The sequence below is a fragment of the Ambystoma mexicanum genome, chromosome 3p (assembly GCF_040938575.1).
Source record: "Ambystoma mexicanum isolate Mex_15411 chromosome 3p, UKY_AmexF1_1, whole genome shotgun sequence".
Taxonomy (NCBI): domain Eukaryota; kingdom Metazoa; phylum Chordata; class Amphibia; order Caudata; family Ambystomatidae; genus Ambystoma; species Ambystoma mexicanum.
In genome coordinates, this window is record NC_090925.1 from 29362563 (window position 1) to 29389884 (window position 27322).

A 27322-nucleotide genomic window follows, 5' to 3' on the forward strand; every position below is an offset into this window, starting at 1 on the left:
GTTCATGGAACTTTCCCAACTTGCAGGCCTAATCAGCTTGGGACCAAACAAATGATTATTTTTTGTACAAACTACTTCTGAGAACTTTTGCAAAGACCTTACCGTTTAGTACAAGAACTGCTTTTTTCTATCCAAGACCCTATCCTATTGACTTTGTCCTAGGCCTGTTGAACTGAATCGAGTCCTCTAGTGAACTGAATCCATTTGCACGGCCTAAGAAAGTAGTTGTGATCTATTCTATTAACTTGTGCCTTTGCCTTCCCATTTAAAGTGACTGAAATGCCCTTTGGCTCTATTTCAGGGGAGCTTAAATTACTCAGAAACGTATTGGTTTTATGTTGAAGTAGATTTGTGTATAATATTAAGTTGCCTCCTTCTAGTGAATGTTTTCTAAATGATTGTGTAATACATTTATACGTGTTTTACTAAGAAACCTTGAGTGTAAGTGTCTACTTGAACCACTGTGATTGTAATATCTCTGTGTAACTTCATTTACTGTTCACATTCACTCTTGAGATAAGCCTTGCTGCTCAGCTCGCTACCAAGAAAACTGTGTAGTACAGACTTATACCAAAGATTTGTTTTGCCTACACCTGTAGTCTTAATTGTATGTGGTGGTCTCAGAGGGTACTGCATGCAATCCTGCCTAACACCTTCTTCTCAAAGTGCTGCACATAACCAGCAACTTGCTCTACTGCTCACTGCTTATCGTGTTCCTTGGTTATCATACATCATCTTAGAAAGGAGTAGAAGTCATTTTAAATGATGGCTGTTGCGATTCATATCCCAGCGCACCCCAACCCCATCCCCCCAACTTCCAGATCAAATGGTGGCACTAGGAATCCCAAAAATGGGGCGTGGAGTCACAATTCTCTCAAATCTGTTTTGCTCCTAACTAATTTTGAGTCCGTTTCCTGGGATCCGGTATCTTGGGTTCATCCCCGTATGTTCTATTTCTCACCCTCCCATTCCTTTAATTTGGTTCTCTGTTGCCGACCTCCCGGAATTGTGAGGTTAGTCCTAGAAAATTCCTATTTGTGCAATACTCCAACTTAATTATTCTTCGGTATTTCAACATCTGGTGTGACCCCCCCCCCCCCCAGATAATCCTGATGCCACTAAACTCCATAAAATGCTCATGTCACATGACCTTTCTCTACTCACTTCATCGCCTTCTCATAACCACGGCCACTGTCCTGACCTAATAATATACAAGGGCTACGGACTATTCCTATCGGGAGACTACACTTATGGCATAGTCGGACCACTATGCTAGGATCCTTATCACTCAAACTGGATCCCAAAAGCCAAACCCGTAGACAGGATTTCATTGCACAGCTGAAAAGACCTTAATAAAAGGTACTGATTTATCATCCAGGCTTCTCCCATAGAGCCCTAACTCCAGGAGTGAAAACCTGTCCCACTCCAACATGACCATACTACAGAGAGTATGTGAAGCCTCTGCCCCCTATAACAGCTAAAGCAATTAAGGTCAGTAAATGGTATTCTAAACCCCTTACGGTTTTAAAGAAAGAGACCGCAGGAAAGAAAGAAATCTGGTGTAATTCCAAAAATCAATCTTGCCCAGCCCCATGTATCTCCTCGCGTTTCACTCCCTCTCTCAAACGAACGACTTCAACAATTCCTTCATGAATAAAGTCAGTGCCATCTGATCAAATATTGAGTTACAACTTCCATTTCTCACGCTGTATTATCTAACTCCGATTCATATACTCTTCCTACACCCTTTTATTTCACCCAGGTCATATCCTAGGAAATGTCTGTTTTGCTTCCAAATTTGAAACCTACAAAACCACAATTATGATCCCATTGCAGTCTCTTTGGCGAAGGGTCACGCTTCTGAACTAAATGAATTCATTGCAAACTTCATACATTCTTTTTTGTAAGGCACGGTTTCTACGAAGCTTAAAAGATCCTTCCTGGCTACATTACTAAAGAAATCTTCTTTAGATCACAGCCTACTAGTGAATTACCGCCCAATTGCAACCCTGGTATGGCCTTCAAAGTCGCCACCTCTGAACTTCCAAAATGTCTTGGAAGATTATCACCACCTACGTGTGTTTCCGTCAAGCTTTGGCCTCGCCTTGGAACAGAGACAACCCTTCTCGCCGTCTAAGATGGCGTCCTGAGATCAGCAGATGGGGGTGATCTTAGTTTGTTGGTCATGCTCAGCGGCATTCGACAGACGATTTTGAACTACTCCTATCCAGATCGTCTGAAGATGTCCTAGTGTTGGAAGATTCTCTAAAAAGGTTTAAATCCGTGGCCCAAACAGGTGAAAATGGAAGCCTATTATTCCTGTTCCCTTCCTGATCCTTGTTGGGTTCCGCAAGACTCCTCCGTCACCTTTTTGCTTTTCAACATTTATGATCGACCACTACTGAGCATCCTCTCTAACCTCAGCCTCTCATCATTCATCGATATGTCAAGATCAATACACCTTCAGATGTCATTAATATGATTTTAGAACAATGCAATAAAATATTGCAAGACCATCTGGGGTGCTTTTTTGGAATTTCTGCAGTGACTCAAAACATACCATCTAAGCGTACCACTTTTCTTTTACCTGGTTGTCTTCACCTTTTTTTTTCTTTTTCATTTTTCTCTGCCCTTTCCTTGGTGTAGGAGTCCTTGCAGATTAATAAAACATGTGTAAAATGATGACAGTTCTGATGTCCTATCTTAGAAGCACCGAGGCTCATGTTACACATGCCCCTGCTTAGCTTGTCAAATTTACTAGTGTGTATCACTGTGAATAATGGGACTCTGAAAATAAAAATAAATAAATATTGCAGAGGCACTATTAATTGCTCAGGATGTGAGCCCAAGTCTTCTGGTCTTTGAGCACCAGAGGATGCTTTCGATCAACTTCAAAGAAAGACGGTTCATCCAAAATCCATTCTGCTGCTATGTTCGGGGAATCTTACCAGAACTGTTGCTACAGAGTGTGACCCACCAGTCATGCACGTAACTATATCTGCAGTTCTGCAGCTTGACTGGATTTGATAGATGCCACTTGTTCTACAATTTGCAGCCACCAATGTGGCATGATGGAAAGGACAGCCACTACATTGGAGACAATTTGAATGCAAGTTGAAATTATCTGAAGCGGGTATTGGTCTTCGCTCCTGCCGGACTGTTTCACAACATGATTCAGAGGAAAGTAACCTCATTGATGGCAGTGAGAGGGGAAGGGCATTGCCCAGCAGCAATGACTCGCCTGAGTCGATAGGCCTGAGCGAAGCAAGGGACTTCACCAACGGCTCAAGGACATTACCAGCCTGCAAGGAACACACCAATGTTTCCCTTAAGCTTGAAATATTGCTGCCACTGCAAATAGTAGAGCTTGGGTATCTTTTTACTAATTCTATGGTGGCCAGCCCTACATATTGAGAGGAAATTAAGCTGGTGAGGAGGGTGCTGACTGAAGATCAGGAGAAGGCAGCCAGGTAAGTGGAGCTTTGATGGGAGACAGCAGTTCCTACAAGGCACAGGGTCAAAGATAGGAGAGCCGCTGTGGCCAGGATGGACCACAGGCTTTCATTGTTGGATTCAATCCATGTCCACTCACACCTGATTGGCTTGTGCCGCAATCGTGTGCGCTAATTGAGAAATATGGCTCATATTGGGCCAGATGAACGGAGGGGAGAGTGACGTGCTGGCCCAAGAGCTTGCAGTATGGAAGCCTCACTGTTTCACAAGCAAACTTCTGCTTAATTTGTATATTTGTATTTGTATTTATTTATAGTGCGCACCCTGCCCAGAGGCATCTGGACGCCTGTTTAGAAGCGGTTACAAGTTACAGTAATAGGTACATGTAATGGGTAATGATTGTGGCGTCACACAATTGGCTGCTTTGGAAATTGGAGCAACTTTGGACTAACCGGGATCTGTCTTTAATTTGGTACTGGAATCAACCGTACACTTTGTCCTGAAGAAGTACCAGTAGCCTGAAACACATGCAAACTACTGAGAGTGACTATGAACTAGTGGTCCAAACCAAATAAAACATTATTTGTGATATCTGAATTGTAAATTTTTGTTGTCATTTGTTTTCACAAAATATCCATATATTGCTGAGGGGTAAACTGTGTGACAGGTGTCCACCTTTTTTTTTACAATCCATTGCAGTGGAACTTCACATGTATATGACTTGCAAATACTTCTATTTCCAGTGTTCCTAAGGAAGAGTTTAATACAATTCTGCCGAATGTACCTAATTGCTAAATTCTTTCTTTCAGCCTTTTACATCATTTTTCAGACCCAGGACGCAGATGAGCTGGGGCACTTCATGAGCTACCCCATGGCACTTTACAGCACTTTTGAACTTTTCCTCACTGTGATTGACGGGCCTGCAAACTACAGCGTGGACCTTCCCTTCATGTTCAGCGTCTTGTACTCTGCCTTCGCTGTCATTGCAGCCCTTCTCATGCTGAACCTGCTCATCGCCATGATGGGGGACACACACTGGCGTGTAGCGCATGAGCGAGATGAGCTCTGGCGGGCACAGGTAATGGCTGAAAGGTTGTTACTCTAGACTGCTACCTTATATGGAATGTAACAAATCTGATTGGCCGTCTCATCAGCATTCGAGTAAGCTAGACATATTCACAAACCCAAAAGTTGTCTCTTCTTGCAATGGCCTTCACACAAACATATTACTTACATTGATGCATTAACTTGAAATTAGAAACTTCGGCAGGTGCTCCAAACCCTGGCTGAATCTCATGATCCAAGCCTAGGATTGTAGCAACCTGAGTACTCGATGCACCCACTGGCCATCTTCCCTCCCACCCCGTGCAGCTTTGCTTGTCTTTCCCATCACAACTTGACCTGGTCCCCCCGCTTACTTGAACTCCTACAGCCCGGCTCCTCTGTGGCTCTCCTCACTGCAGGCCTGTCCATGGCCACTATGGAAATGGAAGAGGGACTCAGCATAGAGATGCGCCCTCCATTTCTATGGGGGCCATGTTGGGTGAGGATATGTTTTTGAGAAACAAGGGATTGCGCGCTTGCTGCGACCCATTGTTTCTCACAAATACATTGCTCTTAGCGCCACACAGGTTGGCGTTGTGGTGCTAACAGCAATAAGCACCCGTTCTGGGGACTGAACCGGGTGATAAGTGACAGGTCCTGGCGTTCAGATCTCTGCTTAATCTGGGCATTTAACTTACCCGACCTTACCACCTGGTTCAGCCCATGGAACGTGTGCTTATTTCTTAAGTCAAAGTTTGGGTGCAAAAAGTAGTGCAATGTTTTGTTCAACTTTCAAACCGAAGAAGGGGCGAACATGGAGTACATGGGCTGTGACTGTCCTGACCTGCCACCACCTGCTCTCTGATGTTGGGATGAGGGGAGACATAGAGGTTTCTCTGGACACCCTTGCAACATCCAGCACTGCGTTCGGGGCATGCCACATTTATATCCGTCCCTTTTAAAAAAAGACTGTACCAAGTCTTGCAGGATGTGGTGGTAAGGACGATGGGCCGTGTAGTCGAGATACAAGTTGCATGAAGATCCTGAGAACTGTATTTCAGAAAGAACTTGAATACCATTTACCTGCACAGTGACTGGGAAATTAAGGGGCTTCCGCTGTAGCCGTGCCTTTTATGGGCTTGGTCTGGGGCATACACAAGGCACACATTATCAAATCGAAAGCATCTGATGGAGGTAATTGCAAGGCCGCTATTGTGCACTAGCACCCAGAATCATACACACAAGCAGCCACTCCTAGTGAGCATGGCCCTAGGGGTGGGAACACTGGCATATACAATTGGGCCCAGGGAGAACATAGGTGTGGGTGTGTGTAGGCAACTGGTGAAAGAATGTAAAGACAGAGAGGTTGAAGGGTAGAGAAGCAGAGGGCATGACTGGAGAGAGAGAAGTCGTGGAGAGTGGAAGCACTAAGCAGGAGGTGGGGACAGAAGGTGGTGGAAAGGGCAAGCATTCCGGAACCTGGTGTTGGAGAGGACCTGCTGGTACAGAGAAGCAGAGAAGATGGGAGTGATTGGTGATCCTAACATTCAGGGAGGAACTGGAGAAGTCTGGGGAAAAACCGAGAAATATTCCATGCCGGCAGGGTGTGTTGGAAATGAATTATGTGGAGGGGCATGTGAGGACAAGCAGGATTTTTCTATTCCCAAGGAGGGAAGTGTTAAGACGGATTTCTGAACTCTGTCCTAGTGGCGCAGAAGTACAGAAGGCCAACCTAATTACTTGGAACAGGGTAACCTCTGGACGAGCCAGACCAATCAAGGTAGCGATCGCGGCGGTCAAGACTAGGTCTCAAGAGGGGTGAGGGTGACTGAAAGCCCGCAATGAGCACACAAAGCAAGATCACTTACGTACTACTCCAAACAGTTGTTATATTAAAAATATATACACATTTATTTCAAGGCCTTTAAAACAATGACCGTAGCGAGAAAATCACAATATAACGATAGTAAACCAACACATACCATATCAACACAATATATATACAAATACGACCGTCTCAAGCGTTAGATGCACGAAATGGGTAGTCCACCTAAAAGGGAAGGAAGACAGGCAGTGCAAAATAATGCTTAGACCCAGTTCGCCTTCAGAGGCACCTAACTAGATGGAAGTCCGAGCCCTGCGAAGAGTGGAGCCTTGTGCTCAAAAGTACCTGCACGTGCTGGTGCCAACGGGCAAAAGGAGAAGCTCTTCGAGGGAAATCAGGCAGTTCAGTTTAGTGCAAAAAAGAACAACAAGTTCCGCGACTCAAGCGCAGCCTCCACAGTGGGCAGAAGCAGAGCGCGAGTACGGAAAGGCGTGCTGTTTGACACAGCGGGGAAAAGCAATGGGCTCCTGCAGGAGGGCGACCAGATCCTAGCTATGCTACTCACCGGTCCCCGATGCAAGCAGACTTAGGCTTCTCCGCGTCCGTTTCAGTAGCTGGCAGGTTCAGAAGAGCAGGGAACGCCTCGTCGTCGTGTTGAGTAAAAAGACGTCCCAATCGAAGAAACCCGCACAGTTTGTTACCACAGCAGGGCAACGGAGCGGCCGTGTGTATCTGAGCCAAATGTACACTACTCACTTCCGACCTGGGAACGCCAAGTGTACGAAGCGTGTGAGTGACAAGGACTCGAAATACTACACAACCTGGCGGCGGTTACAGAGCAAGACTCCCGTGTAAGCTGGTCAGTCAGCTGGATGGGCCAGAGACGCTTCCGAAGGCTTACTGGCAGGAGATGGTGAAGATGCCGAGAATAGCTGTTCCCGCTATTCCAAGGGTCGAAGTACCAGTACAGGCCTTCTGGTTCGATCAAGGTGAAAAGGGTTTCACAAGGCGACAGCAGTGCAGAGGAGAAGTCCTTCAGCGGGTCACCAGCGATTCCTCGGTCCAGCCTCTTGGTTGCAGGATACTTGGCTCCTGTATTCCTTCGTTCGTGAGAACTCAGGAGATCGACATGGTAGTGGTGTTTCCAGCCCCCTCTTATCCACGGTTCCCTTCGCGCCAAAACGGAGGGGACCCAATGGGAGATCCGCTCATCAACACTCACACTATTCGTGGACCAATCACGGACCATGGTGGTCCCAGGCATTCACACCACCCTAGACTCTCTGGCACCCAGGATGTGTATTGGGACCAGACATCCCAGCCCCCATCCTGGAGGCACACACAAGACATGTAGAAGCCCGCGAAAGCATCCGTGTTTCGCGGGAAAGTACATGCCCAAATAAGGAAGGCCCCGGGTCGGCTCGACCTGGGGAAGGTGAAGGGAGCAAGACCGTCAGCGGACAGGACAAAGAGCCTCGTGGTCTGGCCATTTTGGGAGCCAGGCCACCATTTTGGGTTAAGCGCGAGAAACGCGCTTAGAACGCCAAAAGGAGCTCAAAACACAAGAAACGATCGCTGCCACCATTCCCGTCCCTGAATCACTTGCACCGATCAGATACAATCCTAAACGAGTATCTAGGGCCTGTAGAAGGCTAGAGACCCAAGAGAGCTGTAACTTAGCTTACAGTGCCCTCTTGTGTCATGTTGCACGAAAGCCGCAACATGATAAAAGAAACTACGGGAAACAGCGTTCCCCGGTACTGACTGTCTTAAGGGCATGTCAGTTTCCCCGTAAGAAAGGAGCGAAAGCCCAGAGGAGTGCGGCAGAAGGCTTCACTTCTCTGGCAAAGTCAAGAACAAGGTGAAAAACAACAGCAAAAAGTTTAGGGGTTGCCACATGGAAGGAAAATTACCTACAATTACGAAATCTTTCCTAACACTAAGATGCCAGATGACACCTATAGAGAGCCCCTGGAGCAGATTTGGGACCCATAGGATCAGGTGCTTAGGCTAGAGCACCTCAGACCAGCCTATCACCAGTCTGTGGTTGACCACCCACTCCACCACTGAAAGCGAACATCCGATGGTGGTCCTGGCAAGGAGTCTAGAGGCATGAGACAACCTTCATCAACGTTTTCATGGGTTTGCTATGTTGAGGGCGACTTAACAAGGAACTTTACCCAGGACCCCTCAACCAGTAAGATGTTACCTGTAATTTTGCGAACTGCTTGTTTTTACTGGTGACTGAGACACGGCGGGGGGAGGCAGAGACTTTGGAAAATGCCTTTTTGTTTGTCCTGAAAAACAAGTCTTGTCAATTAAATTCTGACAGCAGTTACAAAACAATTACTTTGTGCGAGAAGCCAGGGATGAGACGGGGGCACAGCAAACTCTTGGCTTTTGGTTATAAGCTTTTATTGAAACAAATGGGGGTTGGAAAATGACTCCCTATCCCTATTCTAAGAGGTATTTCCCGAACTCAACCAAAACGAATTGGTCTGTCCTTCGTCAAGATGTCCAATGCAATATATGTCCTGTGTCCATAGTCCTGTTCTGGACCTCGCACTCTAAGGTGCAAAGGGTATTGTCTCTGATTTGCAGAAGTGCACAAATGTTCCACTTCAACGCAAAAGTTCAAATCCAACAGAAAGGTTTCAAATAGACAATGTTCACAGTTCCAGGGAATGGCTTCCTCCTCCTATTAAGTCAAGTTCAAATAAATAGTCTGGTTCCTCAGCAGCCAAGAGGATCATTCCCTCCTCTTGATGTGTTCCCAGTGCGCAGGGAAACAGCCCTCTTTTCCCAGGGTTTCTCGTTCCCTTTTATGGGATTCTCCTTTTGACTTTAACTCTATTTAAGTGTGGGAACCAGACACGCAGGTGACCAGATATCTTCCCTTTAAGGCTCTTCTTGCAATTTTATATCGTTCCCAATTTCAAGGGCATAGGTCTTCCTTGAGATTCTCTTTTCCAGATTAACAGTTTACAAACTTTAGCTTCACCTGGTATACTCGCCTGCTAGGACTTTATGCTTTGACTTTTCCCTTTTAACCATGTGTAGGGAAGTGAAGAGATGGTCCCCGGTATGAGGTCAATAACCAATATGGTTTATTGGGAAAAAAGCTTCTTTTCAGCAACATAGAAAGCAAGAATGCAAGAATTGAATTAGTCTCTATCTCTACAGGTGTTCTTAGCATAGCAGGCATGGAGCAGGGGTTGCTCAATGCCTTCCTTCTTTCTCAGCCTGCTTCCAATCTAATAGGCACAACAGTATTCTGTGTCGCAGTATTCTTCCTGCAAAGCAATGGATCCAAAAGCCACAATGTAAGTCTTCGGTCAGTTTTTAGGCTAGTTTCCTTCCCCAACATCCAATCCGCATGCCCCTCCTTGCCAGTGCCAATCACCTCCGTACTTGCTGAAGTCCCGCTCCCGTCCCCTTCTATCTTGGTCTTGGGTCGGCATGTTGCTGTTAGCCCTGCCCATGTTATGGACGTTGCTGCTGGTTTCCCCGAAGACATGCCACCACGCTTGTTCACAGCAGTCCTCTCTGACGGTATGTAATATAGGTCTGTCTGCCTTCTGTAAGTACTGTGGTTTTTCTTAGTTTGGCGTCCTGCAACGCACTGCTGCATTGCTATGGAGCTGCAGCATCTTCTGCCAGTGAGTGCCGTGAGGCACCACCACCCTGCCGTGTCAGTCTCTGCTGCCATGTCCCGGAGCTTGTCACTTGGTTGTCCCTGCAAGGCGCCTTTGTTGAATTTGAGGCATTGCTGTCCCGCTAGCGGTTGATCTGACCCTATTGGCACAGCCGCCTGCTTGTCGCTGCCCTCAGCCTTGCAATCCTTCACTACCTCCCACATGAAATTACATAAGCCCATCTCTGGCTTATCCACTCTTGTTTCACACAGTTCTTTGCAATGGTCACATCCTTTTTCATCAAAGGGTTTTTTGCCTCTTTTTCGTGAGCATTTATCTGTTATGTGGTTTTCACACTTTAGATATGGGCTCAACAACACTTTCGAAATTTTGGTTCTTCAATTTGTTAACTTCTTCATTAGCCTCCCTTTGTATCTCTTGCTCAATTCTCATGAGGTGGCACACTCTGTGAGGCAACCCGGTAACCCATTTGGTTTCTCTGGGCTTACCGGTCGCTCTTTGCATTCCCTTGTTTCAGATCCCTTTACTTAGCGTTATTCCCACAGACCGGCATACACGTGCAGGCAACTCAGTAAACCACCTATCTTCCCTGGGCTTGCCAGTTGCTTCTTGTGTTCCTTCGATTTGCGATTCTTCAGCTTGCTGGCTCGGCATGCATCCTGTTAACCGCTGTTTCCATGCCGAGTTGCTTTCTTCGTTGCGCAGTTGCTGCTGACTTCCGTTTTTGAGCGTGAACCATCTGTACCTGGGTTTCTCTGTCCCACACCTAGGCTCACTCCCACACCGCCTCTCATGGCGTGGTTCCCCTTAGCATGGTTCTTGGCATAACACAGAATAAACGTGGTTCTCAAATTTTGAATTGGTCTAGTCTTGTGGGTCCATGAACATGTGCTTCCATGGCCCTGACCTGCACAGCCTTTACAAATCTGGCTGCAATGGTCAAAAGTGGGGGGGAGAGATCAGGGACTCCAAAAATGAACCCTTCTTGTTTGCAACTGATCACCACCTAAAAAGGCAATTTTAATAAACATAATTGAAATAGTTGATTAATACAGTCCTATGTATACATTCAAAAGTAGGGAGATGGTAATAGGGTAAAAACAGCTCAAAATAAACGTACATTTATAATGAACAACATGGGACCCAGAATTCCAAGCATGCAGAATAGGATGCAGTGCAATTAAAAATTCTCTCAACTATCTAAATGGAACTGCAACACTTCTCAAGAGCATGAGTTTCATTGTGGTGGGAAGAAAATCCTTCTGCATTTAGACTTTTGCAATAGTACGCCTATTGTCCGCATCTCTGTGCTGTGCTTATGCACCTCCTCTCTTTGCCTGAACAAATGGCCGACCTGCCACTGATTACTGGCACACATTAGATCGGTTGCTAACTGAAAATGGTGAGATAGTCCTCAACTGGTTCAAATCCTACCTTGATAATCGTCACCAATTTGTAAAAATGGATTCCTCCAGATCGCCAACTCCATCCATCACAAGTGGAGACCTGCAAGGATCCATCCTGTACCCTGTGATCTGCAATCTTTACATGGAACCACTTGGAACCCTACTCGCTCCACGCAACATGCACATTCATCAATACGCAGATGGCACGCAGATACGCAGATCTACCTCGAGTTACCCTCCATCGCAGACATCCACAGGCTCACGGCCTGCCTCACATGGATCCAGTCCTAGATGTCCAGTGCTTACCTGAAGCTTAACCCCTCGAAGACTGAATTCTTACTGCTGACCAACAACAAACACCCTGACATCCAGACCTGGCTCTCTGCTATGCACCTTCAGGGCTTCACAAACCAGCTGACAGACACCTCTACTTCAAACAGCAAGTAGTAAGGCAGACACAAATGGCATCGTACCAATGTTCTCTCCTGTGGATTACCCAGCCCTTTATCCCTGAAATTAAACTTCAGATCCACCGGCCAGGTAGTGATCCTCTCCCACCTGGATGTGGCAATGCCCTTTTTGAAGGCCTTTTGGCGACTACCCTGGCACCCCTGAAATGTGTCATGGATGCTACAGCATTACTCATCGAACTACAATGGCTCCTGCTGAAAGCCTGTATCATCTTCAATTCATGTTGTATCAGCTAGACGACTGTTACTCTGAAGTCCCCAAGGTGCCTCACTGAGAAACTCTGCATCTCTGGAGGTCTACGATACAACAGAAGAAAGGACATGGGCATACTTTAACTCCGGTGATGAAAGGAAAGAACCGGAAGACGAGCTTTCTCGATCTACACCCCAAGACTCTGGAACCTCCTCCCCATCAACATCAGACTCTTCCCCTCGCTTCTCCAGTCCAGGAAATAACTCAATACCCTCTCCTCTTCAAGCAAGGGCTCCTCCCTTAAACATAGGTCCACATACCCTCCACTCCCTACCCTTCCTGAGACTGGGTGATCTGATGTCCACTGTTTTTCTCCCCTTGTTGCTTCTAGATCCTTTGCTGACAAATTGACAATTGCAGATCACTTAATGCACACAATTTTAGTAAACTTCCTATTGCCAAATATTTGTGTCGCGTTCGGCTACAGATGCCATCCACATTTATTCCATGCGAGAATCATGCCACTGACCATGCATCCATGCTTATTCAAACTATATGAAAGAAGAAGTGGTCTAGAAGCAGATTTTATGGTAGCTGCAGGACAGGCAAAGAGGCTGCCCTTTCTTATGGCATAGAAAGAAGAGTAAAACAAAAGAGTTGATGGCTGGAAGGTTTAGAATAAATCTTGACAAGCTCTGGGCAACTCTCCAGACCATCGTTCTTCGCCTGCCAAGCCATTACAAAAGGGGAAAAACCATATGCAAATCAGGCTTGGTCCCACCCCCAAAGGGGTAGTCCAGCCCGAACTGCTAGGTCACATCCCTTTTGCACAAGACCACAAGCATCCCCAGACATGTTTCAGCCTTGTTGGGTGTCATCAGTGAGGAGTAGCTTGGGTCTCTAGGCCCAGCAGGCAAAGGACCCACGTCTGGGCATACCCTTCCCACTCGGGGTGACAATAGCAAAACAAAAGAGTTGATGGCTGGAAGGTTTAGAATAAATCTTGACCTGGGTAAGTCTCTCGTAACCAGGACTAATGTCTGGCAGAGAGACTCCCAGGACCCCCCCTGTCAATTTGCATATTTAAGTAACTTTGGGTCTCACCCTAAGTTACTAGGGGAATCCAGACGTGGACCCCTTGCTCACTATTCTTAGAGAGGCACAGCTCCTCCCTAGTGATGAGGTCCAACCAGACCGAAACACGTGTCTGGGGTTTCTGTTGGTACTCTTGTTCAGAGGAGAATTGCCTAGCATTTCGGTGCTGGACTGCCCCAGGGCAGGACAAAGACTGATATGTTTGGGATATTTCTTCTCTGTGAAAGATAGTGAGCTAAAGACTCTGGGTAAGTCTCTCGTAACCAGGACTAATGTCTGTCAGAGAGACTCCCAGGACCCCCCTTGTCAATTTGCATAGAAAGAAGAGTGCCTTGCCAACCTCTGGAGGTAGAAGATGTCTTGCAGAAATGGCCTATCCTTGAAGGTGCAGTTGTAGTAGCAGGACTGTGGCTGTCAATATTTGTCAGAACTGTTGAAGCTGAAACTAACTATGGGGCAAGGGAGCCTGCTCTGGCATCTCTATCGCAGAAGGAAGTTGCTGAGAGAGGAGCAAACCTTAAGCGAAAGCATCTTAACAAACTGTGTATATAAGACACAGCAGAAGTTTAAAGCAGATCAATTGTCAAAGCGGAAGAAGTACTTTTTCTCCAACTTAACCTACCCTTTCCTGGAAGGAAGTCATCCAGGAAACTCCAATTGTGCTGTTATTTTCTTTGTGGAACTGTAAAGGAAGGATCTTTTCACCAAGCAAAGACTTTTGCCAGTGGATATTATTTGTGTGAACATTTGGTTAAAACGGTTTTGTTCCTTGGAGGAAATTGACTTTGTGACATTCTTGGGGGAGCAAGATCTGCCTAGGACCACGAGAATTCATCCAAGACACTGGGGGTTTGGGTAACCTTTTATTTACGTTGCATTTAAGTTGCTTTGAATGTTTGTTTAGTGTGTGGGTTTTGTGAATGCTAGTAGATGTTCCCATAGATCTTAGAATATGTAGGGAATCCCCTGGTAGAGTAGGTTTAGTTATTATTTCTGTTATGATTTTGTGTTTAATAAAATGGCAAGTCCTGAGAAAAGTCCACACAGTCGCAAGTCTCACATTACTGACCCCTCACATGGCCCACAGATACCCCAGGTCCTCTCTAATGTTCATATAAGCAGTTTGTTATTAGGGATCTGACATGTTTTTGACTGTGTTTTTTTTTTTTTTAGACCGATAAGGAAGCACCTTCATCCGTGTAGGATTGACTAACGATCAGACTGCACAGTACTTGGGTTCCATATGACAAAACTTAGTTCAAGGGGGACAGGCGGTGGTGCCGGCGGGTGACTTGAAGTAGGGCTTGGAGCTAGGTATTCCTGTGTGTGTCCTCGCAATTGTGTGATTTTTCCCGAAATAAGTGTTCTGTCCCAAGTAGTCAGCCACGCTTCTTTATCCTGCTGCTTCCTGGTGGCGAGCAAAGTCTTGGCCCTAAAAAGGCTGTCTCGTACATTGTGGAGAAGAATTCCTTTTCCATCAACATTCTCGTGTGCAGGCCCCAATATCTTTCATAGAAGAATTATAAGTGTTTATATTTGGGGATTAATATAGTGGCCCCCTAGCTAGGTTGCAACAGAGCGATGTACATGTTGAGGGTAACATATAAGGTATAGCAGGGTTACAATATGTGGCAAGGGATGCCTGTGCCATATGGATGGGAAGTGATGCTGGTAAATAAAGAGCCTAGCTGGCACCTGGTTATTGACTTTAGCAATCGCTCCTGCTTAGAGAGGTGTACAGGGCAGGGAATGGCCCACCGGCCTGGCTCTGTCCTCTGTGGGGGCTTGGGGCCATTACTGTCCTTGTACGTCCCTCTAAACGGGAGGGATTGCTATTCGCACTGTGGGGCTCTTATTTTCATTTGTTTACTGTAGACCAGCTCCATGCGCACTGAGCAAGCCCAATCGCCAGTACAAAAATAAATAAATAACAAGATGGCCACTTCCATAGTAAACAGAAAAGGGACTGTCGCTGAAACTAGAGCACAAAGCTCCAACAGCAAGTAAGTGGGGTAGGGTGCAGGATGTGTTGGAGAGGGTTGGGGGTAACAGAGGGGGGGCAACGCAGTGACTCCCTGTTGCATGCATGGCAACCCTCCCAATTTAGACAGGAAACTCCTGTTTATTTCTATCAAAATGTTGCAATTTTTTACTTCCTCCCTCCAAAAATAATTGTAACCCCAATTTAATCCAGTGGGAACATTGTGTTCTCCTGCTTTCTGTCACAAAATCTCCCTCCCGGGTGCTGCAATAGGTTGGCATGTATGTTATTGCCTCCCCACAATCAAGATACTACACCCAGGGAAGGGCTTAAGGCGGCTGGAGAAATGTGGGCAGTACACTGTGTTCTCACCTGCGTTTCCAGCCACCTGATTGGTGGAGCACCCTTCCCGAGGTTGCAAAAAAAGCATAAGGTACCCAGTCCCTTTCTGATCTACCAGAGTGTTGGTGCGGTCCTGACTGCCAAGGGGATGGTCACCAAATGGCAAGGGCGTAGCAAGAGGATCAGTTTCCTGTTTGTCTTTTGGGATTTTTGCCGTTTATTATTTATTTTCTCCTTGTGTGCCAGTTTTTTCTCTACCTGTCACCTGGTGGAGCATGGCTACAGATCTTTACAACGGGTATACAAGCCGTGTTGGGTTTGTGGGTAATGCAGGTCATCTTCGGAAGTCAGACTTGACTCACCTGTCCACTTTCAGAGTATTCAATGAATGACCTATGTCGAGGGGACATAGGCAAGCCCTCTATGCAAGTCTTGCAAAACCTTTAAGGCATATGACTCCGACCCGATCTTACAAAACGATCACTTATCTGCCTTTGATTGCTATGGTGCTGGCTGAAACTATCCGACTGACACCAGAAACACTGTCAAGTACAATTAGCGTATTATATAGGGTCAAGCACCGTATCGTTCTGCTGCAAAGAAGTCCAACAATTAGTTAATTTAATCTCAAGCAATACCTTTGCACCAGGTTTGCCCTCCGGCAAAAATCCTTGTTGTATTTATTGGTTCTAACCATTCACTTTGGCCAGAAGAAGACCTTCTAGAACAGGGATCTGCCTACTGCGTGAAGGGATCGTCTGATTGGCTCCAATGTGTGTGTGAAGTCTGTTTTAGTCCGATATTTTTTGAAGTTCTAGAGTGATTTTTGTTGATGAACATCTGCCTTCGGATCAAGGCTGGTTCTGGAGGTTGTTGGTAACGTGGAGGCACCTGTCCTAGCCTGAAGGGCCAGTCACCCAGGGTGGAAAGCGTTGCATCGATGTTGTCCAGATCCCTGCATTTCTAGGGGTAAAGGAGAATACCTGCTATCATTAATGTGTTCATTTGAATTGTTTTTTTGTTTTTGTTTATAATTTCTAGGTTGTTGCAACAACAGTAATGCTAGAGCGAAAAATTCCACGATGCCTCTGGCCTCGCCAAGGGATATGTGGAAAGGAATATGGGCTTGCAGACAAATGGTACCTCAGGTAAGCCCGACTGGCATACATCCATCTTGGTATAGAAGTGTCTGTTGCATGAGGGGGTGGGGGATCTCTATACACTTGCAAAATACCGCTGCACAGGCAGCTTTCAGCCAGGTGCCCCACTGCTCGGAGCCCCCTTGGAGGTTTTTGTTACTTATTTTCTGTACAAGGTTAAAAAGTTGGGTCTTACTGGGCACTCCAACTAAGGTATGTCTTGCAGCTTTCAGTTTCCTGAAAATTCCTTAAATTCTATCACCCACTGACTGTAACATATTATGGAAGACCAAATTTAAAGAGTACCTCAATGTTTAGGGATCTGCTACTGTGCGCGAACAATCATGGCCACAGCGATGTATACGCCCTGTAAACCTGAGCCAGACAAGATACTCTTTAAGACCCTCCCAACTGGCATCATCCTTATGAAGACTGGCTATGCCAGCCTTGGGCTTCAGAAAGCATAAATGCCAGATCGTGTCAATGCTCCTCAGCACTGCCCATGTACATGCTTAAGGAATCCTAAATCAGAACGCAGGCCTTCCAGAGATCTTGGTAGAGTCGTCTCGAGGGATGGGACCAGTTCTAAAAAGGATATGGCATTGGAAGACACTGTTCCACCCTATTCTTCGCTGCTCGTGCTCCTGGAGTACCTGGCCCAACCTCTCCTCGGGGGACAAGTCAGGTTCCGTAGTGGTCTGGTTTAAGGGTTTAGAAGGAGAATGACATGGAGGGGGCATCTTCTGGCTATAAACGTTTACTCGCCAAACCTAACTCTCAACTTTCTATGAGGGGTTTCCCTGCCTCAACCTGAAACTAATGGGAACTGTCAGAATGTCCATCAAATCCATGTTCACCGTCCTGGGTCAAAACCTACTTCTAGCCGTCACACAAGTGAATAATGCCTTCACCGAGAGAATGACTCCCTTGCCCTGGTGTACTGGTTCAGTTCTAAAAATGCTCTTCCTCACCATAAAGACAGGGGGAATGGCTCCTTCCCCTGGCATCTCACAAATATTCTCCACAAGGCCGGGGGCAGGGGAGGTGCTGTGATGCTGGAAATGCATTGGAGGGACAGGTCCTCCCTGTCCTTGTCCTGTAGTCCTTTTTCATTTGTGTGCTGTATTGTTTTCTGCCCAGGAGTCCACGTGGGACTCCTAGCAGTGCAGCTCTTCCTGTTTTTGGTTTGTTGTACAGACCCATGGGATACCCTTATGGCACCCATGGGTGGGGGTACAACCCTGTGCCCTTATTGTGTGTTTTTGGGCACCTGTGTGTGGCGCACAGAGCAGGGTATGGGCTGATGGCAGCTCCATGCTGAATTTGCCAGGGGCTCTGAGTATCCTCCATTTTGGATACCCAGGCCCTGCCATTGGAATCAGTTGATTCCTGATAGAAAACAAGATGGTCCCTGTGGCCTCTTGCTTTCTATTGCCTGTTGCCTTGTTTTCCCAAAGTCCTAGGAAGCCCTGACTCTGTCCCTTCCCCTGACAGGCTGTTGGGTGGAAGTTCCATATATGGTGTTGTTGTGAAGCCCAGGCCAGACTGGCTGGGGCCGTCCCAGTGACTGCATGTTGTGGGTACACCCTGTGGGTGGGACCTGGGTGAATGGAGTGTGTGACCAATATGCACTTCTTGTTGTGACTGTCTGGTTTCTGGTATGAGACAAAAAGACTGAGACGGCCCTGCCCAAAACTGGCCTGAATGCAGTGTGTAGTGTTGAATGGCTGGGTACTTGTCCCAATACACATTCCTTGTTGTGAGTGTCTGAGGGGGAGGAGGATGGCCTGAATGCACTGCGTGCCTGATTGGCTGACTGACTGCATGAATGCCCTTCTGCATGATTGGCTGCTGAGTGTGACCCAGCAGTGTGGATGAGAGACAGAATAGTATATCTGGGGACCTCTCACCACTGGAAATTGTTCAGAAGCTCTGTCTACACTTGAAGAGTAACTGGAACTGCTTATCCTTGATGCCCAGCTGGAAGAACTGCTGCTGTAATTGCTTCGACCCGATCGGAAAGCTGGCTTGTTTGTTGAGGACTGATCCGAGAGAGGACCTGGTAAGGCGCCCTCTTTCCGTGCTCCGAGGGACCATCGAGCACCGCTAACCTTCGTTGAAGCTTCCTGGAAGTCAGACCCTCGAAAGGCTGCCAACCGGAGATGGAGACCGCCGAGGAGAACGAAGTGAAGCACCCGGACATCGCTGCCATCAAAGTCCATTGCTGTCGCCCAGGGTTCGGAGTATCGCCGTAACCACTGGAGGCCCGTCGAAGCAGTTTTGCCCCAGCGGAGGGGACCGCTTGACGCCATGCCGCCGACGACCAGAGCCGCCCGCTCCTTTGCCTAAGACTGTTGAATCAAGGGACTCCCTTGTCCGCACCAACAACCGCTTTATTCTGCTGGAGAAAGTAGAGGACGCTGACGCGCCGAGGAGAATCTGAGGGTGGGTTTCCCGCCACCTGAAGACCACAAAGACATTGAAGACTCGACGCCCTTGCCGGGCTACAGTTCTTCAGAAACTCTTTGCGGTCCAGAACTATCAAACTCCGAGGTGCCCCGCACACCTCATCCTCGCAGGACGTCGCTGACGAGCACCGCCTGGATCGACACCGTGGCCTCAGCACCCTCGAATTTCTCGTCGACGCCAAGTTCACCTTCGACGCCTCTCGACGATCTGTGACTCCTGCTTTAAAGGGAGTCACTCAAGAAGGATCCCTCGACGCTTCTTCGAAGAACTCTGCTCCACCAGGTACATTGGGGGGCGTAAAAACATTATAGGGGAGAATACGACTATTGATCAATATATGGACTGGGCTTGTGCTATATCTTTATTTTACAGGTTGCCCAGGTGGGGGTGGATATCCACACAGGACTGTGTATTGGTAGGGGCCAGTAATCTGCCAATTGTTCAACCCTCTTGCTTTCCTTCCTCCCTCTGCTGCTGGTTTCCACTTTATTGATCTGTGTGACATTTTGACAGTATAGTTGATGCACTTTAATGAGATCTGATAATACTGGTGGTACCACTTTAGTATTGTATATATTTACCTTTGTTGATTTCTGAGTACAAAGTGAGTTATTGTGATAAGTGTACATAACCTTGAATATTATATAAAGACTGTGTTTTCAGTAATACATGGTGTGGACATTCCTTTGTGGGGGTTTGGGGGACTACACTGTACTTAAGAACCAGCCTGCATCACCTCTGGAGAAGCTAGGCCTTGATTGCTCGACCATAGCTACCGAATAGAGAATCTTGGCTTGGGTCCTCTGTGCCTCTCCTCTACCATATAGAGAGCAGAAGTACAGACACCCCCCTCCAGTCTTTACAATGACTCCTTCCCGTGACCTCTAAGAGCTGGAGTTTCCTTCTCAGGAGAAGGTCTCCCTTTCTTTGGTGCCTAGAAGTTCTCTCCACTGTCCTCCGATTTTTATATCAGGAGGAATGACTCCCTTGCCCTGGCTTCTGATACAGATTGCAAAAGTTCTGGTGTTTGTTTTGACACCCTTTATACTTAGTAATGTCCCATTTCCCACTCTGGGGTTACAGTGGTCTTCTCTCCGCCACTGCTGTGAGGAAGATTTTCTCAGGTGCTTATTTCCCCTGTGTTGGGGGCCTCCAACTTATCTCTGCCACTGGGACGAGGAAGCTCTCCTTGGATGCTCGTTTCAGTTTGGGAGGGTCCCAGACCCCTATCAGTCACTTCTCCCAGTGCAGACCCGTCGTGGTCAGAAGCAGAAACCCTGTGTGCCTGTCCAGGCCCCCGCTGGTCCACCCGTGCTCCCTGGAACCTTCAGGAGTCTTTCTGCATGATGCCAGCTCTTCTGGGGCTGGCGGCTGTCTCGCTTCTGCTTCTTTGAGTCTGCGTCTGCTGCGTTGCTCCAACCGCAGCTTCATGGGAAAAGGCTCTCTGCAGTGTAGGTACCATTGATGGACAGGACGGTCCACCTCCTCCCGGAGGTAATACCACTGCCTTGCCGGTTCTCAGCCGGGGTTGGCCCTGTCATTGCAGGACCTTCAGAGGAGTCTATCCGTCGCTTGCAGGCATCCTTCACATCCCTGCTATGCTGTCTTTGCACATCATTCGAAATTCCTGGGTACTCTGATGTGGGAAGAGAAAGAAGCCAAGTCCCTTTCCAGTTTCCTGTGCCTGTTTCCGCCCCTGCATAACATCTACCCCTATTGTTTGGAAGGCTTTGGTACTTTTTCAGCCTCTGGTGAGCTACCTCGTGGCAGTACCTGAGCATGAGGTACTCTTCCTGGTTTCCACAGTCGTCTTCGTCTCAGTAGACCTTACACAGGGTAAGGCTAATGTATCAAAATAATACATGGATCTACTGCCAACGGCGAGAGTCAGGGAAGGTAAGGGTACAATGGACTGTTGGGGTGGTGTTAGGGTTTTGTGGGCTGTAATCCAGGTGTTCATTCTCGCCCCCAGGGGGGGCTGAATTATGCTGCATGTGTGATGTTCATGCAATGCTGCATGTTTTTAAAATAGGTGCCGGCAATTCCTTTTGAATGGATGGAAATGCATATGGCATGGCAGCAGGGTCCCAGGCAGAGATGGACATTGGGAGTAGGGAGATCAGGGTACCCACCCGGTTGGGTTTGGGCACAGGATATCTGAATGGATGCATGTATGGTAGTTCATTCTTTTGTATGTGGAGGACAAAGTATTTTAGAGGTGCCCAACGTTTACCCTGAGGAAATATTTGTACCTGATATTATTCCAGAGGGTGCCTATCCTTGCAGGAAGAAGTGAAGCCCAGGGACATAGATATTTCAGCCTTTCAGCAGCTGTGGCATGTAGACAATCTGGGCACCACAAGGGCCAGAGAAAGACCTGAGGTGCCCCATACTTTATTCATGCCAAGCCTCCACCCAACTTGGACACACGCTTGAGGGGGCTGCTGGCGCTGCTGCCATAGCTTGAGGCGGCTGCTGGCGCTGCTGCCAGAGCTTGAGGCGGGTACGGACACTGCTGCCAAAGCTTGAGGCTTGTACGGACACTGCTGCCAGAGCTTGAGGAGCTGCTGGCGCTGCTGCCATAGCTTGAGGCGGCTGCTGGCGCTGCTGCCATAGCTTGAGGCGGCTGCTGACGCTGCTGCCAGAGCTTGAGGCTTGTACGGACACTGCTGCCAGAGCTTGAGGCTTGTACGGACACTGCTGCCAAAGCTTGAGGCTTGTACGGACACTGCTGCCAGAGCTTGAGGCTTGTGCTGAAACTGCTGCCAGAGCTCGAGGAGCTGCTGGTGCTGCTTCCAGTGCTTGAGGCGGGTGCTGACGCTGCTGCCAGATCTCAAGGGGGCTACTGATGCTGCTAGAAGCAATAGTCCATCTCAAGAAATGAGGTGTTTATGGTACTTGAAGTGTATTTGTGGAGAAGGTGCTCTGCAGCCGTACTGGCTCGTGGCAGACACTACTGCCATCTGTCGCGGAGCCACTGTTGAGGAGGGTGTGGTTTCTAGAAGGTGGGTAAGTAAAGTCCTCATCCACTCTTCCTCCTCTTTTAGGAGACTTACTTAAATCGCATAACTCGACCACTTCAGCATCAACATTAAGTATGTGATGTTGGAGACTCCTCCTTTCATCTCTTGGGAATATCCTCATTCGGCTTCGATGTTGCTATAAATATTCTGATACCGTATACAGGTGGCAGAAATTCAAGTTGAAAGCTGCTAGCCAGCCATTAAGTGCCCCTCGCTGCCTCAATGCTATACATATACCCAGCACACCATTCCTTACTCGCCAAGAGTCAGCTATCACTACCTAGTGAATACTGCACCTTTGCCACCCAGCCCTATGAGCACACTGGGTAGTGGCACCAGCCAGTCAGGAGGCTAGGAATGCAGGCTTGTGCTCACAGAATAAACTGGCACTCCTTCCTGGCTACTATTTTCTTTTCATTAGTGCTGGCACTGGATCCCTTTTCCCCCACGCCCAAATATACCCCATTGCCACACCCCCACCTTTTCAACACCCATGCCTACTGCTATCTGTCGTGCCATCCTCTACCTGCTCCATCGCCACCATGAAGGCAGAAAAGAGACCATGTCCCTTTTCAGTTTTCCGGGTCGCCATCTTTGTGGGTTTTTTTGGAGAGCAGATGTCCATTTTCTCCCCCACTAAAAAGAATATTTTAACAGCCTGCGTGTCACCCTCGGGGGGCTTAAAGTCTTAACTTGGTCTGGGGTAGACCTTGGTGGTAGCAGCCTTTAGCCCTTGCAGGGGTCTGAATGACGCAGGCTCTGGCTAGCGGGCTGTACTACGGAGATTCGGCACAGACCACGGTGGTTAATGCTACACTAAGACTCAGAAAGACCTGTAATTCAGCATCTCACTCTAAATAGTCTCATGATTTTCATTTTGAAAAGATGCCGTTGTCCTGATGAATCCAGTAAGAACGAAACAAAGCTACATTCCCTGGCTGGAATATCCAGAAAATCCCTGTATTGCTGTCGGCCTGCTTGCACTCGACCGGAAGTGTTCGGCTGATGCCCACAGTAAGAGAATGTCCACTTCTAGAGGGAAGAGTTTGGAATGTACAAGTAGATCTGTGTGATGCTTGGCCAACATGACAACCAGAGGCAGGTGTTTAGTTGACTTGAAGGAACAACCTAGACTCAAAGAGCACCAGGCAAACTCTTTACTATAATGTGGTCTCTTCGAGTCGATGAAAGGGTAGTGATTATATCCGGAGGCTAACCTTTCCCAACAATGACCTCGCTTGACAGAGCCTCTTCGTCTTTAAGTGTGTTCGTTTAGCATCAAACTGCAAGATTCCTCTGGCACCTCGTGCAGTGGATGAGTGAAACACCGTCCATCCTAAATCTTTACAACAATTGCCAAGAGCGGAGATGGCTGGAGTGTAAAAGTTGACTGGGACAGAATATCCTCTACGATGTGTTCTCTTCAGACACCCTTTGGAATCCGGAGAAGAAAGTCATGGTGGATTCTAGAGGAAAGTGTGCTATGCCAAGTAAACCCACTTTCAACATACGCTCTGTGGTTGGGTTGTGTCCGTGGTAGAGCCCAGGCTGCCGGCCCATTGGAGGTGTAACTAGATCACAGACCTCCATATCGCGGATCCATCAAAACACTATCCATCTACATCTCAAAGGTAAACCAGCAGCTGGAAGGTGAAAGGCCTTCAACAAGAAACAGAGACATGCAGCCTGAAAAGTCCTCACAATGATTTGTCTAGCAGCGGTTCCTTAGATCTTCTTTTAGGAGCCCAGTGGCATTAGGAGGGTGAATTGATAATATGCAATTGCCTATTGGCACTCCTGGCCTTATTGGTACCAAGAGTTACTGGTCAGAGAAAGTCAAATATTAATCAATATTAATCAAAAAGATTGCTGTGCCCAAAACTGTGCCTAGCAGTGGAATTTAATTGCAAATAATGACTTAAGTGAAATGTACATTGGTATTTCGAATGTTCCGTCATACCTGGTGTCTATGCTCTACCAACCTCTGAGATAGATGGCATGTTATCATACAGTTATAGCAGTAGCTTGCCAGTCAGTTCAGACAGTTATGGCCATTCTCTTCTAACTCTAATGATTGCTCTAAACTTGCCATTCAACACTTGGTGCTAGGATACATTGTAGAGGCTCAGAAATATGCCCCCTTTCTCAGAATTTAAACCATCTGACAAGAGCACGAGCCAGAAAGGCCTTCATCAAACAAAGTGACTCATGATCACCTCACTTCTAGGTGTGAAGAGGAAACCTCTGAAGGTTGAGCTCAGCAGACGGACTCTTGTAGCCTGTACAGCAAAGAGCTGATTAGGGCAAGGATTGCAGAGAGCAGCCACACACTTTATTCAAGGGACAACGCGAACGTACACTGGAACCTTATGGACAGTAAGCCTCATTCTTCCATTTTGGACCTCCTGGCCTTATTATTTAATACTTGTATAGTGCCACACACCCAGAGGCCTCAAACCGCACATAAAACAGACGCATAAGAAACAAGAACAAAGAGAGCCGCAAATGAGGGCACATAACCAGAAAATATCTACCATTGTTAGCATCTGCCACCTAGCAAACCTGCCAGAAGAAAGGCACCCTACAGTTGCTACAAAAGAGGGTACCACACTAGATGGAAGTTCCCATTGGACCCAGGAGTGGGCTTCGAACCTCCCAATCTTGTACCAGAATCTGTGTATACTGGGGTGGGGAAAACCACTGGCTACATTGCCAGTGATGAATGAAAGTCTCCAGAAAAGGGAGAGAAGACTGGAAAATCCAGATGGAAGAAAGACCTTTCCATGAAGCCCGGGAGGAGCAGAATGGACACTTGCTGGAAGAGCTAAGGAGCTTGCCTGCAATGGAGGACCATATGACCGGAATACCCCAATACCCAGATCGGGAAGTGGGCCTGGGCCGAGGATATCCGACAGCCATATCAGGAAGTGTGCCTGGGCCGAGGATATCCGATACCCATATTAGGAAGTGTGCCTGGGCCTAGGATATCCCAATACCCGTATCAGGAAGTGTGCCTGGGCCTAGGATACCCCAATACCCGTATCAGGAAGTGTGCCTGGGCCTAGGATATCCCAATACCCATATCAGGAAATGTGCCTGGGCCGAGGATATCGGCCAGCCATGTCAGGAAGTGTGCCTGTCCCCAGAAAATCCTGATACCCATATCAGGAAGTGTGCCTGGGCCAAGGAGATCCCAATACGCATATCAGGAAGTGTGCCTGGGCCAAGGATATCCCAATATCCATATCAGGAGGTGTGCCTGGGCCAAGGATATTCTAATATCCATATCAGGAGGTGTGCCTGGGCCAAGGATATCCCAATACCCATATCAGGAAGTGTGCCTGGGCCGAGGATATCCCAATACCCATATCAGGAAGTGTGCCTGGGCTGAGGATATCCCAATATCCATATCAGTAAGTGTGCCTGGGCTGAGGATATCCGACAGCCATATCAGGAAGTGTGCCTGGCCCCAGAAAATCAGGATACCCATATGGGACAGGGTGCCGGGGCCCAGATTCTCCTGATACCCACTTGGGATAGTGTTCCTGAGACCTGGATATCAGGATATCCATATGGGACAGTGAGCTTGAGCCCTAGATATCGGGATTCCCATATGGGACAGTGTGCCTGGGCCCTAGATATACCAATACCCATATGGGACAGTGTGCCTAGACCCAAGATATCCTGATACCCATATGGGACAGTGTGTCTGGGCCCAGGATACCCAGATACCCATATGGGACAGTGTGCCTGGGCCCAGGATACCCAGATACCCATATGGGACAGTGTGCCTGGGCCCCAGATATACCAATACCCATATGGGACAGTGTGCCTGGGCCCCAGATATCCCAATACCCATATGGGCAGTGTGCCTGGGCCCCGGATATCCCGATACCCATATGGGACAGTGTGCCTGGGCCCAGGATATCCCGATACCCATATGGGACAGTGTGCCAGGGCCCTGGATATCCCGATACCCATATGGGACAGTGTGCCTGGGCCCCAGATAAACCAATACCCATATGGGACAGTGTGCCAGGGCCCTGGATATCCCGATACCCATATGGGACAGTGTATTCTCCCTGAGGGATAAGAGCAGAAGAGATCTCCAGCTCTGCAGGATCTTTGGTGATGAGCCGTGGCACTCCATCTATCCAGTAAAGGCCACTTATGGCTTCTGCGGTTCACCACCAGATCCTAAAAACATTGGAGTCAACAAGGAAGTCATAGAGCCAGAATTGAGACTCCCGTCAAACTAGCGCCCCCCCCCCCCCCCGCGATGGAGTCCAACTTCCTGCTCCACGCGGTCGCATCACCAATGTCAAGAGGATAAAGTGAAAACGCAGTGCAGTAGGTGCCAGTCCTGGGAACCCAGCTACCTTGGCCACCTTACCTTACTTTTGGCCTTGGAAACAATAGAGTCCCCACCATTACCTTAACCCAAGAGAGACTGCATTGTCATTTGGGTGCTTCTTTTGGTTTTTGGTTCCTATTTTGAGCCCCCCCCGGTCTTCTTCCCATCTACATATTATCCTATTTGTGCATTTTCCTTGCACGGGTGGGTGATCAGTGATTGCACTGTGCATTGTATGTAGAAAGTGTGATTTGCACATGGAAACTTTTGTTTGTGCCATCTGTTTCCTAATTCCTGTACTGTGATGCTTTTGGGCGCTTCCGCTGCTGACCCAACCCTCTGGTGAGTAAAGCCTGCCTGCGGACATTGCTGCTTGAGGGGAAGGGGCAGAATAGCCACTCATTGGAACATCTCGGAGCCAAGGATTGGAACAAAATCGGGCATAGCGCCTAGAAGCCTTTGCTTCCCTGCCTTGTACTTCTGGCCAGAAGGAATTTCATCAGACAAAATACCTAGAACACCCTGACGGTGCTGTGAAGCGAGGCATGTCTTTCTTGAGGGGTCTTTATTTGTAACTGTTCTTGTAAGCGCTTTGGGTTAAGGTGCTATATAAATAACATATCATTACCCATTTGCCCTACCTTGAACCCGCATTGGTAACCACTGTGGTGATACTGGAAGCTGTACCAAAGCACCAGTGCCTAAACACCACTCTATACCTGGGCACTCCTCACCTTTCTTTTCTCATAGCTCTCGCTCGAAGTTATTGGCTGGCCAACAATTCCCCCAGCGTGATTCTCCTGATAATGGTTCTGATTGACCACGTGGTTGCCTACGCTATAACCATGTGAGCCCTGGCACACAAACTGTGC

The 27322-nt window shown here is 47.8% G+C and overlaps 1 protein-coding gene across 1 annotated transcript in view; it reads left to right on the forward strand.

Moving 5' to 3' along the window:
- The window catches only part of LOC138580094 (transient receptor potential cation channel subfamily V member 6-like), a 409173-nt gene that overhangs the window by 366254 nt on the left and 15597 nt on the right, over positions 1-27322 (forward strand). The window contains exons 13-14 of the mRNA XM_069650372.1: positions 4263-4531; positions 16507-16613. Of these exons, the coding sequence (XP_069506473.1) occupies positions 4263-4531; positions 16507-16613 (376 nt within the window). The remainder of the gene's footprint in view (positions 1-4262; positions 4532-16506; positions 16614-27322) is intronic.